At 39.1% G+C, this 12,852-nt stretch overlaps 1 protein-coding gene across 1 annotated transcript in view; it reads left to right on the plus strand.

Annotated features, from left to right (window-relative positions):
* Positions 1 to 12,852, plus strand: part of LARGE1 (LARGE xylosyl- and glucuronyltransferase 1) — a 283,588-nt gene that overhangs the window by 230,321 nt on the left and 40,415 nt on the right. Inside the window, exons 9-10 of the mRNA XM_080590550.1 lie at positions 5,887 to 5,999; positions 7,211 to 7,336. Coding sequence (XP_080446676.1) covers positions 5,887 to 5,999; positions 7,211 to 7,336 — 239 coding nt within the window. The remainder of the gene's footprint in view (positions 1 to 5,886; positions 6,000 to 7,210; positions 7,337 to 12,852) is intronic.

Raw genomic sequence — 12,852 nt, forward strand, 5'->3', positions numbered from 1 at the left:
TCACTAAATGGTCATCAGGAAGTGTAAACAAAATGTTTATAATGCATCAAGAGGAATCAGGCTTCCAACAGAGTGAGTGCACTAAATTTCCAAATGCACTCTATCACAGCTTCACTTTCAATATTTGTGCTGAGAAAACAAGGGCTACTGCATTCTGTCACCAAGCCCAGAGGGATGCCCACTTTCCATTTCAAAACAGCTTCTCAGCTCTGTTCTGTTTTCTGAGGGAAAAGTTCAAGTGTGGAGTCAGCATTTATTCTCAATTAACACATTGTGCATCACTGCAAGTTTTTATTAGATGTTCTATGTTGTGAAAGGCTTTTTCGGAGAATAAGGCTGCTATATGTAAGTGCATATTAAAAAAATGTATCAGGATACCACAAAATTGTGTTAGAATGACAGTCCTTTGGCCATTGTGTTAAAAGCTACAGACGTAAGCTGTGGTTTCGTTATGGCTACTCAAATTATGAGCAGTATAGATGGTATAGAAATATATATAGATGGTATAGAAATCAAGTAAAATATATCATTTTTTCCATCTTGCACACTTACTTCCATGCAGTGATTTTCATCCAAACAAAGACTTAAAAAGGAGATTTAGAAATGTGTACCATTACGGTTGCGATGTCTCTTTTGGCAGAAGTCTGTGGTTTTGTGGAATTGCAGCTTGAATTTCATTTTGTAATCCCTAACAGACACATACTTGTGTTTTTCTGTTTATGCTTGATACTGTGGCTGAAAAGTAGAGTGGTGAGGAGCTGTGACCCAGCTGATTGCAAATTCCACCCTTAGCAAAACCGGTAATTTGGGCCCCGATCCAGTAAAGACATAGTTACATTCCTAGCGTTATGCGGTGTGACCACTTCCACTGATTTCAGGAATTAAAAAAAAAAAGAATAAATACTTGCAGGATTACTAAGCAGTTGGTGCTATCATGGCACTTCTCCTGGGTTAGCACAGCTACAAACCCCTTCCACAGCACGTAAAGCTGAGCTTTGCGGTGCCAAATATGTTACATAATGCATGGCAGCTTGCTGTTGTTTGTACTGCCTTAAATCTCTGGATCAGTTATGTGTTGTAGTAAATTTCCATAATGTCAGCCCTAGCTAACGTTATTTCTTACAGCATCTAAGACTCAGTGGCTTGATGTATGGCCTTTGGTATGCTGGTTAGGTGTTGTAAAATCCCAGTAATTATTTTAAAACTCACTGTTGCTTTATAATATATTTTAAACCATGTCCTGCCTGTCTTTTCAGGTTTTGTAGTGGTGTCTGCTTGCTATCTAGATGGTTCACTGTTTAGTCTCAGTTGCAAGAAGAATTTTAAAACTCTTACAATGACAGACTCTGCGATGCTGCTCACATAATGTGGAATTGCATAAGTAGCTCACTAAAGCATCCTGTTCCACCTGAAAGAAACGGGCAAGGCAGTGCTTACAGATAATGATTTCTAAGAGTAGCTACACTCTTCCCCCTTCCCCTCAGCACTGAGGATTTTTTCAGCCACCTTAAAATGGTCATTCTCATAAATTGATTGAGTTTGAAAGCTTGTTCAGTTTCACTGTAACTTCTGTAAGTGATTCTGTTCTATGTTAAAATGTCGTTTATTACTTCCTACTCTACTATAAATTCCTCTGTGAATTTCAGAAACAGCCATAGTCTGTGTTCCTGAAGCGAGAGGTGAGGCTGCTTGATAGCACTCCCAGGGAAATTGCTGATGTTGCTGAAAACTTTCAATTTACTATTTGGAAAAGCAAAATGAAATATTTTGTTCTGGAGCAGATTAACAAAAAAAAAAAAGACTTTTGCTGAGATGGCGTGAAACACCTACTGAAACCATTGCACAGTCGAAGCGTTAGAAAGGCAAAAACTCTGATTCTGATTGAATTAAAAAAAATGGAAAAGGACAAAAAATTGACACCAAAGCTTTGGTTAGACCCAAAATAAACCCTTCATTTTCCTTTTCATTTCATGAAACCATTTTCAACACGATTTTTAATTCGTATCACTTTTCAAGAGAAAAATATTGTTTTAGAATAAGTTATTTTTTAAAATGTTACAAACAAAAAAAAATCAGTATTTCCAAACTGAAATGTACAGTCCAAAGATATTCATGCAGGTTTTTTTCCCTGTTGTGTCCAATCTATTCATCAAATTCCCCTCCCCCCCCCCTTTTTTTTTTCTGGGGTATGTATGTTTGTGTGTGTCCTGAAATTACCTTTTTGGAGAAACTCCTTTTTTGTTTGTTTGTTCTAGCAATTCAGAAGCTGTCAAATTTTGGTAGTTCAAACAAAGTCTCATCAAGCTAGGGGAGAAAATGCCATTCAAGTGAAAATTGGACTGTGGATGTATTCCACATGTTTAGTGATAAAGCTTTTTTTTTTTTTTTTTTCCAAGAGCTCTTCAAGATATTTGCATCTCTGTGTATGCCTGAACAGTCTCCTCACAATAAGGAAAATGGGGTGTTCTATGGCCAATTATGGCCAATCACAGTTTGTTTAATAGTTGTGAGACATTTGGATTGCCACTTTTCTCTTTCTGTTTATTTCTTGCCAAGCTTTCCCTTTGCTTTCCTCAGGTAGGTTAGGGCAGTAAAATGCTGCACTCATCAAATGTGAGATGTCCCACTGCTTGGGGCCAGATGTTCATAAAATATTCCTTTGATTTTTTTTGTCTCCAGTCTCTTCCTCCCCCAGCCTAGCAGTCCAGAGTAAGTCCCTTTTACCCGTACGTTCAGCTGCATGTCAACTTGAATTTAGTCTGAGATTTGAGTCAATTTGACTCTCAAGGCAGGGGCTCCTGAGGCAAATATTTCCCTTTCCATGTTTCAGACACTGCTCGCACACTAATTGCACAGATTGGAGTTAGTTCATTTGCTATGTTTGCTTTTGGTAACAGAACAATATAGAAGTAAAACCACAATTCTCCCTTCTGAAGAAAAGGTACTTTTTCCTTTGCATGAACAATTTAAAAGTTTCCAACACACATGCTTTTTCTTTGCTTTTGCATTAAATAACACTCACTAATTGGGTGAATAGTATTAAATTTCCTCTTAGTAGAAATCTCTTATTCTCACTAATACTAATAAGTAAATATTTAAAATTGCTATAAATATCCTCCTGTAGTTATTTTTACAGCAGCAATAAATTAGAATTCCACAGTGTGAGAAGCCCTGAACAGAGACTGTACAAAGGTATTAAAGCCAAACTGTTAGGTGAATTAAAATAGAAATCACATCCAAATCAGTCTTGGCAATGGAGCATTTAAAGCTTGTGAATATTTTCAATAGCCACAACTGCATCATAATTTAATACATCCCCTATTACATGTATTCCAGTTTTTCCACCCCATCTGCCTCTTAGTCTCTCAGCTGCTACTGTGATAGCCCCTCAGGACAGCATAATCTCTTTAGCTGCAACACCATAATCTGCTGCTAGAATAAGAGTGGAAGACAAAAAAAAAAAAAGGAGTATACTGCACATACTAAAACATTTCCCTGTTTGCTCTTCAGATTAGAGGTTTAAGGAAGTTAAGAAAAAAAATCTTAACAAAAAATGTTTTATTGTCCATAAAATACAAAAACTATTACATTAGAGTTAACTGAATCTTACAGTTATTCTTTATTTTCCTTAATAAAGAGTTTCCTTTGCTATACTTCACTGTTGAAATAAAGCTGACAGTTCTTGCCAACTGGAAAAAAATCCACTGCCAGAGCGGAGCTTATCCCACTTATTTTATTGCTGCAATGCAAGGAATCTGCTTCACATTGGTCTAGAATTTCAGACAATGCACAGTAGCCTTCTTAGAAGCTAACGCATGCATACTACGCATTCCAAACAGGCTTCAGTTATACTGGAGAGGAGACAAACACATTGGCAGAAATGCATTACAGCATGTTGTGATGATGTGTCCCTTTCCAATCCAACAGCTGGAAGCAGAAAGGTTGACTGAAGATGAAAGGGGATCCCACCAGCACAGGTTCCAGCATCCTTGCTAACCAGATGGACTGAATAGGAAACAACTAAAATAGGCCACGAAATTCACTGCCAGAAGAGGTTTTCTATTTATTCATGACAGTGATGAGCTTTACTAGAAAGGAATTTGCCATGTCGTAGAAACTGAAGATAGAAATGACCTGGAACCTCCTTTGTTCCATCCCAACCAGTGCTGGATCATTCCATGTGTATTTACTAATCTCTGGGTAATCTAATTTTTAAAAACTCATGAAGTAATGCATTTTATCTGCCATTTTTTGGTTATGCCACCACAAAGGATTTAGGAGATTTTTTCCTAAATATTCAGGCTACGTTTCCTTTCTCATTCTCATCACTTTTAGTTTTATCATCTTAGATTTCCTTGGGCAGCTTTTCCCAGTGCCTGCTTTTTGGCATTTCACATTCTTCTGTTTAGCTGTCCACGTTTCTCTACAGTTGTCATGATCTTTTGGAAGACCACTGGTTTCACATCACTTGCAGATGTCATTACTATTCCGTTCACTCTCCTTTCCACTAACGAAGATGGGGAACAGCAGAAACCTATAATCGCTCCTACTAGGTGCTTGCTGTCAACCTGCTAGGCTGCTGTTTATCATTACTCTTTCTTTGTGGTCCTTCAGCTCGTGTTCATTCCCCATGACAGTGCTTTTATCTAAGTCTTTCTGAATTAATTTTTCAAGTAAAAATTTTTATGACCTTGCAGGAAAGGTTTTGCCAATGCTTCAGTCCAGCTTCATTGCTTCTGCTATTTTCCCTTCTTCCACACAAGGGATTCTGTCCAAACAAAAGCCAGCTGAGCTAGCTCGAATGCATGTTGAGCTATCCATTTTCCCCCTTCAGGTGTAACTTTCCAATCTGAGGATCCTGCTCTGTGAACGCTTGCTGCCTTAATGACAAGCACTCTCAAAGACTAACATTTAACAGGCACTGTTTACCATGATAATCTGCTATTCAGAAAAGTTTCAGAGATTCCAATCAGATGGCAGGTGGCTAACAACTTACTAGGGGGAGTAAGGGCTGTGGCTTCATCCTTCGCAGTATGTATTGCATCCTATGCAAAAAGTATTAAGGGTCAGGTTTCACCCCACACGCATTGAGTAAAAAGTTGTCTATGAGTCACAAAATTCTGCTTGTCTCACCATAACCTTGGTTTCAGGCCAGGCAGAAATTCATTTACACAGTGGGATTTTGCAAGAAGCAGATCTCTGGTCCGTGTAAATTTAGCAGGTCTCTGGTCAGTGTGAAGGTGGCAGAAATGAGCTCATACTGGATAGATCAGAATTGTCTCTACCTTTTCCCTGGAAGACAGTGACCCAACAGAATACCCTCTTCAAACCTGTAGCTTCTCGGAATAAGGAGTGAGGAGGATCACTTCTGACTGATAGGAGATTCCTTCTTTCTTACTTGTGTGATGTTGTCTAATTCTTTTTGGAATGATAAAGCCAGCATGAAGTTAATTTCCATCATATGAATCACCTATACAGGTTCATTTTGTGAGGAACAATCCCGATGCTAATTATGTCATAATGTAATCAGGTTTTAGCAATTAAGACTGCTAGAAATACGACATCCTTCTCTCAGTCCTCTTCCTTCCAGTTTCATTTCACTTTGGCTACTTTACCCATCTTGCAAGAGTCTGCATGACCTAGCATTTGCCTGTATACCATTTCTTCTCTGTAGCCTCAAGGATTCATGAAAACTTTTTTCTTAGTGGTGTAGTGAAACCCAAAGGGTTTTTAGTCCTACGTTAGCATAGAGTAAGGCCTGTAGTCTGTAGATCCCTGCTTATGTCCTTGCTTCGACTGCCATGAGTCAGCACATAAATGGGAAGGACCTTGACTGGAAGATGGTATCACGTCCTCTCTTGTTCTCTGCACTGTGTTTTCCTTCAGGGGTTATCTTGCTGCTTCTCGATAAGTTACGGAAGATGAAATGGGAGCAGATGTGGAGACTCACAGCCGAGCGGGAGTTAATGAGCATGCTGTCCACTTCACTGGCTGACCAGGTGAGTAGGATACTGCAGGGTGATAGCATAACTGCTACTCCTTGGATTGTTGATAGTAAGAAGGGGAAAGGGGATGAGGTATGGGAAAAGGAGAGAAAAATGTTGTGCCTGCAGTCACCATTTGTTGAATCGTTGTGCCAGGGAAAGTGTGGAAGAGAGGAATAGAGATCTACTCATAAGGTTTCTCTTACTACACTGACATTTTTACCTCCTATGCACCAATGATTCATAAGATGGACAACTGGCATTTTCAAGCTTTAACTTTCTTTTCCTCTTTCTTTAATATAAAACCCTCCAGACATTTGAAGTCCAGACATACTATATCTTTTCCTACTGTTTTGTCTAAGCAGATTGTGGTTATAAAAGTCTCTAGATGTTTCTTTACTGTTTCTGGCAGATAAGTTCCATGAGTCTTTAATGTATGCCTGGCCACAACACCCCCGTGAAGACAAAAGTGCTGCTGTCTCCCAGCCACAGATGAGAAACTGAGGCTGAGAAAAGAAGTAGTGTGCCTATGCACAGAAATGCTTAATTACTCTCTGTGATTCCTGCCAACTCTCCATTTTAAATCCAGAAGCCCTATTAATGTAGTACTTACTGGACCTGAACCAATAAGTCGTGCTCAACAGCTTGAGTGTATTAACTCAATGCAGCATCATATTTAGATATTTCTACTGCTCCTGAGCTACATCTGGCTCATGATCAGTCGCCACTAAGTAGGCATGGTGCTTACTGTACACATAGAGATGTACACATATGTAGAGTATCCTTGCAGGCTGATCCAAAGCTACTGAAGTTCATGAAAATGATTCCTGTTACTTCCATTTCATGCCCTTTATTGAGAAGTGATGCACTACTTACTAACAGCAGACATTTTGACATTTTCGGCATATTACTCTCCCTGGTGACTAGAAGAGAAACTATGTCTCCCAGCTGCTGTACAAGGTACTTGTATTTGAAAACTTTGCTGGAGACCATTAGCTCTTTGTGTCGTGAGAGAGCCTGTTCCTCTAGTTCAGATCTACCCATCGCTCCTTAGATTGATAAGCTTTCCTGGAAACAGAATTGTGAAGCAGAGTTTACAGAGTTCAGCTTGCATAACTGTTTGCATTTCTGCCTTGAGGGGGAGAAGGACAGTCAGTTCAGAGGGGCTGACATCACCCCACTGTAGAAACAACATACCCAACTGTTTCTCTCTTTCTGTCTGCTAGGATATCTTCAATGCAGTCATCAAGCAAAATCCCTTCCTTGTCTACCAGCTTCCATGTTTCTGGAATGTTCAGCTGTCTGATCACACTCGTTCTGAGCAGTGCTACAGAGATGTGTCGGACCTGAAGGTATGTTTTATGGGTAGTATCCTTCAGCACAGAGAATGCAGGGCACCACTCTGACAGAATGATGAAGCCCCTTAGATAGAAGGGGAAACAAGCAGATAGAGCTTATAAGGACACCCAAGCAATGGCAGTAAATGTGACTTCAGCTTTGTGCATTTTGACTGCTAGAAAAGTGAAAGGTGAATGCTGCTTTAGGGTTTGACAAGGTGTTAGACAAATGCATCCCCTTCTTGTGTTCCATGACTTGTCTATGCTGTCACGCATTACTTCTGAGCCATAGTTCCTACAGCTGTTCCAATTCTTAACTCTTCTTAGCCAAAGAATTCAAAATCTTCTTTTGTACTGGGCAAGTTTGAAATTCTTTAGTCAACATTGTTTAATGGAGTGAATTTCATAAAGAGGGTTAGGTGGACCCTAGCTAGAAATACATTAGCCAAAATGTAAATGCATGCACTTCACCCAGGCACACCACCATTCATTTTTGCAGGACGTGCTGAGTAGAAACCTATTAATTTAATAAAATGAAGCTATAGTATCAATTTAATAGCACATTTTTCACTATTGTCAAGTAGAATATAAAAGAAGGATGGATTTGAACCGATATGGGTGAATTAACATCAAGTGTGCTGTGGTCATTTTGAAAGGTAAGACTCAAATGTAGCAAGCATAGAATTCAGAATTGAAGCTGATTAAGCTTCTACTAGATGCAGAATAAGACGGGCTGGCTAAACATCAGTAGATGCCATTAGGGCAGACTATTCAACAATCAGAGTGTAGTAAATATTAAATAACTTCTGGCGATTCATTTCAAAATTCACTTAAAGTTCATATACTTCATTTTTGTTTTGAGAGAGTTCTAGAAAATTAGGTCTTTAAAAAAATCATGGAACCATAGAATAATTTGCAAGGGACCTCTGGACACTATCCAACCCCCTCTCAAATCAGGACCAATTTAGATGAGGTTGCTCAGGGCCTTGTGCAGTTGAGTTTCAAATATCTCCAAAGACTGAGATCCACAACCTCCCTGGCCCCCCGTTTCAGAGTTTCAGCATCCTTATGGTGTACAATACTTCCTTATATCTAACCAAATTTTCCATTTTAACAATTTGTGGAGTAATGGCAGAAGTGTTCAGTATGAACTTCAGATACTAGATGAACACAGAAAAGCAGTCTCCCTGGACATACTGATTCTAAAACGTGGACTTTCCAAAAGACAGAAGATATACCATATGGGGTAACTGACCTGCAAAAATGGCCAGTATTGCTTGACTTTCATAGATAAAATATTTGCAACCAACTATTAAAGCATGGTCCACAGAAGACAACTTTTTAAATTAGGTCAGTATACTGATCAGTATATTGATCAATAAATGTTTTAGGACAGATGTTTGTAGGTCAGCATCCACATAGGGACTTAAAGCGTGATGGTCTTTTGCCTTGTCACAAGGTGCTGGTTGAAATTCTAGTTCTGTGCTCATGTTCAGAATCTTGTATGGAAGCAACTGCCAAGTGTCTGACAGCAATAGCCTGAAACAAAAGAGAGATGTGGTAGCAGGGAAAATGTTTTCTGAAAGATGAAATTTAGAAAAATATCTGGGAGATACCACAGTATTCCGTGAATTAGGGTCTTACATTAAATCATATAATCAGCTGAGACAGTCAGGGTCGGATTCAGCGCCAGGTTAAGACACATATATTTGCATCAGCAAAAGATACTGATCTGAATTGAGTCAATTGAATTGTGCTACCCATCAGTGTTTTTAGAGAGTGGTTCAGCTCACCTCAGAGTACCCACCTGATGACTGATCAGTCAAATCATTCTTTGGACTCCAGTGATCGTACTGACTAACTCCCATCAGCTGTGGGACATCTAGCTCCTATGTAAGACCTGTATGTTAGCATTTAATACAAGTGTCTTAAAAGTAAATTCAATTCTTTCTTCATTATTAAGATAATTGTTTATAACTATAAGTTAGGCTTGGTTGTTTATTTACTGTATATTGTATCACTTCAGCAGTTCCATTACAGCATAGGCAATGAAGTCTAAGATGCAAAATATCTTCCACTGGCCTGAGTTACTTAACTCAGAAAGAGGTGCAGACACACAAGCGATTTCTTCATCTGAACTGGACTTACGCTGCTAAAATTAGGCATATTCCCTAAGTACTGTGCTGAATTGGAGCTGAAATTCTTTGCTTTGAAAGAGAGGCAGAGCCTTATTTAGTGCACGTAAGCCCCCCTGATTTCAGTGAAGCTCTGCCCATACTCAGCAGTTAATGAAGTGGTCCTCAGTCAGTACTGTTCAGTTCGGTTATACATTTTTTTGTTGTATGAAGAACTTTCAAGTTGAATTTGCATTATGAGAATTAGCATATTTCTAGTTCCAAAAAAAAACTGGGCTGGTTTGGTATGTGGTCTTCTCAAATAAGCAACAAATGTCATTAGACCAAATTAGAAAATATGCTCTTAAAATCACCATAGTCGGTTTCCATGGCATTTAATATAAATGATATGACACAACATATTTGGCACATCCTGTATTTCATGGTAAGACTGGAATAAAAAACAAGGTAGGAGAAACCTCCAGGGGAAGAGGGAGAGAAAGACAGATTGTGAAGTTTGTACTGGAGGATTAAGAAGGATAGGATAGGAATGAAGGAAATGCAGGGAGAGATTTAAATTCCAAGGCGAAACTGACCAAGTCAAGTGTTCCTCAGTCAGATCAGACCGTATGCCACATGTCAGACTAAAAAGGCACTGATTTAATTCGATCTGGTCTCAAAGTCCATGGGATTTGAGGATTTGTCTTCTACACACAGCATTGTGTTAAATAAACTTAGACCCCCAGGTCTGGCTCCTGTTCAAGTGTGTGTGTACAGATATATATATATATATATATATCTGTACACACACACACTTTTCTTCTGCTTTGTTCACATCCATGCAAGCAGAGTCCGGCTAGCATGCTTTTTGGAGGCCTGTGGAGCACTTGAATGTTTCATAGTACCTGAAGAGGATTCTAATCATTTTTTTCTCTCCTTATACTCCTCATTAAGCTGCATCTGTATCAATTTTATTGATTTTCTTTTAATTGTGTTAGAGAAGGTCAGATGTTTGACTACTGCTGAACTCTTGCAGCAGCTAGGCAGCATACACAAATCTGGGAAGACTTACATATGGGGATCTTTCAGAGGAAGCATAAGAAGAACAGAAATATAGCTAATCAAGTCTTGCATTGTTAGTGGGGACTAATTTTAAATCCATCTAACCCAACATCAAAATAAGACCACTTCAATATTTTTTCTCTTTTCTAAAGCTTTACTTACCTCCTTTGTCATACTGTATAGTGCTAAAGGACATACTGTACACAGCTAGGCTGATGTTTGTTGGTTTTGCTCTGCTATCTGTGACATATGGAACTACAACTTCAATAAAAAAATTACATATACAAAAATTTTCCTTTCCTCACCCCAAGGGCACCTTTTTAAAAGATGCTTTGAATCAGTCAAGAATGACTAGAAATGAATAATTTAAACAGAAAACAAGAGCGGGTTAAGAGGAAGCAGATGCCCTTTAATTCTTGTTGCCGAGTAAGCCAACTGCAGCCTCTAAAGACCAGAGGTGTTTCTTTTTGCATGGCATTTGTTACACCTTTGAGAAACACTCTAGAATTGCTGTTGAAGACTGGCAAAAAGATATGGAAGTACATTGTTTGTAGGCATCCACTGTCTCTCCTATCTTATTTATCTCAGCTCATTCACGTAGTCCACAGCGCCCACAATGCCAGTGGACGAGCATGTGCACTAGTGGCATAGCAGTGATCTATCTGCAACTGAGATTCATTTATGTATTACTTTTTCTGGGTTGGCTCCTGTGTTTGCTTTCCTTTTTGGTTAATAGTTTGTTCTGTCTGTAAGGAAATCTCAATTAATGTGATTTGGCACAAACCAAATGGCAAGAAAAATTCTATGAAGGTAATGAATTGTGATGCCTCTGACAATGAATCATGACCTCATTTTATGAGTCAGTCATCAAGAGAAGTCTGGCTGTCAAGGGTACAGATGCTATTTACACACACAGAATGGGGTAATTCACAGTCACAAAAAATTGGATGCTGGATTTTTTCAATGAAAATATATCAAATTATTAGAATTTACACCACCACCCCCCAATAGGTAAGTGGTTTATGTCCTGTTGTGATTGTTTTTGAAGCTGGCTTTGAACACAGCTGATAGCAAATTAGCAGGTAGATATATAATTGACCTCTTAAATTCCCCTTTCTGAAATTGTTTTATGTGATCCACTCTGCCTTCACTGGGAATGTCTTCCACACTAGAGCAACTTTGTAGGATTGCCAACAAAACTTTATACAGATTCTTGTTTATAACCCAAGTACATCATTTCAGGTCTGCCTCAAACGTGACCTACTGCACCTCTCTCTGTTCCAGTCCCTGAGCCACCCCATGCTGTCCAAGCACCTCAGCACTGATCTGCAGCAGCTCTGGCATTCTGCTGCCTTGCATCTTTTAATGCCAACCAAGGAAGAGCTACATTGAGAGGAGCAAAGGTCCAAGAGGGGTAAACATATCGCTCCCATGAATGAACACCGCAGTCAGTAAGGTGATTCTGCTGTGCCAAAAAGGGAGCGCGATGATATTGTAGAGGTGTTTTAAGGGTGTTGCTTCAGGCAGGAGGCCTCTTGTTAAGCATTGGTACAGGAGCTGGAGGGAGAGCTGCAAACCCTTTTGAGGGCAGACTGAGAACTTTGTGAACTAGATATACAGATACTAGATAGGGACAAAGATTGTCAGCCAGTATAGGCAGTAACCTGGGAGCGGTAAAGTAATCCCTGGGACCATGGAAACCAAATAAGGCAGAACAGGGATTTGAATCCCACCTCTGAAAGCAGTGCCTGTATCTCTGGGCTGCTGGCTGAATCCTACTACTGAATCCTACTACTATACTTTAAAAATATCACTCTGGAGCTCTGAAACATCCCTGATGACATTTTTGTGAAGCATTTGACCCTTTCTGAGAAAATTATGTTGTTGAGGTTTTGGTTTGTTTTTTAATAAACTATTCATTTCTGAGAAAAAGACAATTTAAGAATAAGGTTTCCAGACATCTCTAATCCAGACATCAATTACACAGGTAGTGCTTGTTTGCAGTGTGACTTTGCACACGTTTAAACTTTTCAATGACATGTGCCTGAAAAAATACCTATTGAGATGGTATTACAGTGGCATATAAGGGGCTGTTCTACGCAGAGTTGCTGAACATTTTAGTGGTGTTGAATTCAATGAGAAATGTCTGGTTGCCTAAATAAGGAACCTAGTTTTTAAGCAAGAAAGCTACCCATCTACAGAATATCACTTTTACTTATTTACCTAAAATAGCAATGTGCTTGTGGGCTTAATTAATATTTGTTCAGCACTTTGAAAAAATAAACCTCTTCAGGCTTAAATTTAGGCTTAATTTATTCTTAATTTTGCCCCTTCAGCCTGGAAGATAGGTAGAGA

Source organism: Anser brachyrhynchus (genome assembly GCF_964034855.1).
Source record: "Anser brachyrhynchus genome assembly, chromosome: 1".
Lineage (NCBI taxonomy): Eukaryota > Metazoa > Chordata > Aves > Anseriformes > Anatidae > Anser > Anser brachyrhynchus.